This window comes from Pipistrellus kuhlii, unplaced genomic scaffold (genome assembly GCF_014108245.1).
Source record: "Pipistrellus kuhlii isolate mPipKuh1 unplaced genomic scaffold, mPipKuh1.p scaffold_m20_p_55, whole genome shotgun sequence".
NCBI classification, from domain to species: domain Eukaryota; kingdom Metazoa; phylum Chordata; class Mammalia; order Chiroptera; family Vespertilionidae; genus Pipistrellus; species Pipistrellus kuhlii.
The window spans coordinates 894,689-896,181 of NW_023425557.1; the positions used below are offsets into that span (position 1 = coordinate 894,689).

General features: G+C 69.9%; 1 protein-coding gene across 1 annotated transcript in view; it reads left to right on the forward strand.

Annotated features, from left to right (window-relative positions):
• Positions 1 to 633: 633 nt before the first annotated feature.
• Positions 634 to 1,493, forward strand: part of PTGIR (prostaglandin I2 receptor) — a 3,308-nt gene continuing 2,448 nt past the window's right edge. The window contains exon 1 of the mRNA XM_036416383.2: positions 634 to 1,493. Within this exon, the coding sequence (XP_036272276.1) occupies positions 1,214 to 1,493 (280 nt within the window). The 5' untranslated portion in view covers positions 634 to 1,213.

Sequence of the window (1,493 nt, forward strand, 5' to 3'; positions counted from 1 at the left end):
CGGCTCAGGTGCGGAGCAGGAGGGCCTGAGGGCTGGAGGGCGTGTCCTCTCTTCCCAGGGCTCTGGGCTCTGGGCTCTGGGCGTGAGCAGGAGCCGGAGCGGGAGCCCAGCCTGAGGACGGCTCCAGGGACCGGCGTTTCTCCCGGCTCCTCCTGGATGGAGCGGAGAGCTGTATCCAGGGAATAGAGATCTCAGAAGTGCCTGGAAAACACTGCATCGGGCAGGAATTTCCTGGTCGTTTCTCAATCCTAACCCTGGAGCCCAAAATAGATCCCAGGAGCCACCCCAACAGCCCTGCGCACTGGCCACTGTGCTCCCAGGCCGCCCGGTCCCCGGTGAGTCCGCGCTCCGTGTGTCACCACCAGGGACCCCGCCCTGGGCCCGGAGGGCAGCGACCTGCGGGCAGCGGGCAGCGGGCAGCGGTGGCAGGTGGCTCGGTGATGGGGACCGGGGAGGGGGCAGGGCCGGAGGTGGATGTGCTGGCCAGAGGGGTGACGGAGGGAGCATGCCAGGGCGGGCGGGAGAGAGCCTGGGGAGGGGGGGCCTCTTCTGGAGAAAGCAGGGGGGAGGGAAGGCGGGGCAGCGAGAGGAAATGAAAAAGCTGGGGCGAGCAGGCACAATGAGGAGGAGGGAGGGAGGGAGGAGGAGGGAGGGCAGGAGGGAGAAGCTGACACACACGCAGAGACCTCACAGACAGCCATCCCGGGCCCCGGCGGGCGAGGGGACAGAGGAGGGACAGAGAGAGCCGGCAGAGGTGCGGTGAGCAGGGGCTGCAAGAGCAGAGATGAGGAGAAGCAGGTAGAGAGCTGTGGGAGCCGGGAGAGAGAGAAGGAGGGCGAGGCAGCGGGTGTGGGCAAGGGGGGGGACAGAGACAGACAGCAAGACACAGAGAGACAGAGGGACAGAGGGAAAGAGGAGAGGAAAAGAGGAAACAGAGAAGGAAAGAGACAGGAGAGAGAGGGAGAGAGAGAGAGAGCCTGCAGAAGACAGAGCAGAGCCAGAGCAGAGACAGCCGGGCCCGCAGGGAGTCTGGGGGTGACTGGGAGACCCCTGGGGGTGACTGGGGGACCTCTGGGGGCGACTGGGAGACCCCGGACGGGGAGGCCCATGGGGAGGCAGGCGCTGGATCGCTGAGTGTCTGCACCGGCTCTCCCCCCGCCGCCTCCCGCCCCCGGGGCCCCGCAGCCCAGGCGCCGGCTGGCACGGCCGGGGGATGGCGGACTCGTGCCGGAACCTCACGTACGTGCGGGACTCGGTGGGCCCGGCCACCAGCGCCCTCATGTTCGTGGCGGGCGTGGCGGGCAACGCGCTGGCGCTGGGCATCCTGGGCGCGCGGCGGCGCGCGCGGGCGCGGCCCTCGGCCTTCGCCGTGCTGGTCACCGGGCTGGCGGCCACCGACCTGCTGGGCACGTGCTGCCTGAGCCCCGCCGTGTTCGCCGCCTACGCGCGCAACAGCTCGCTGCTGGGCCTGGCGCGCGGCCGGCCGGCGCTGT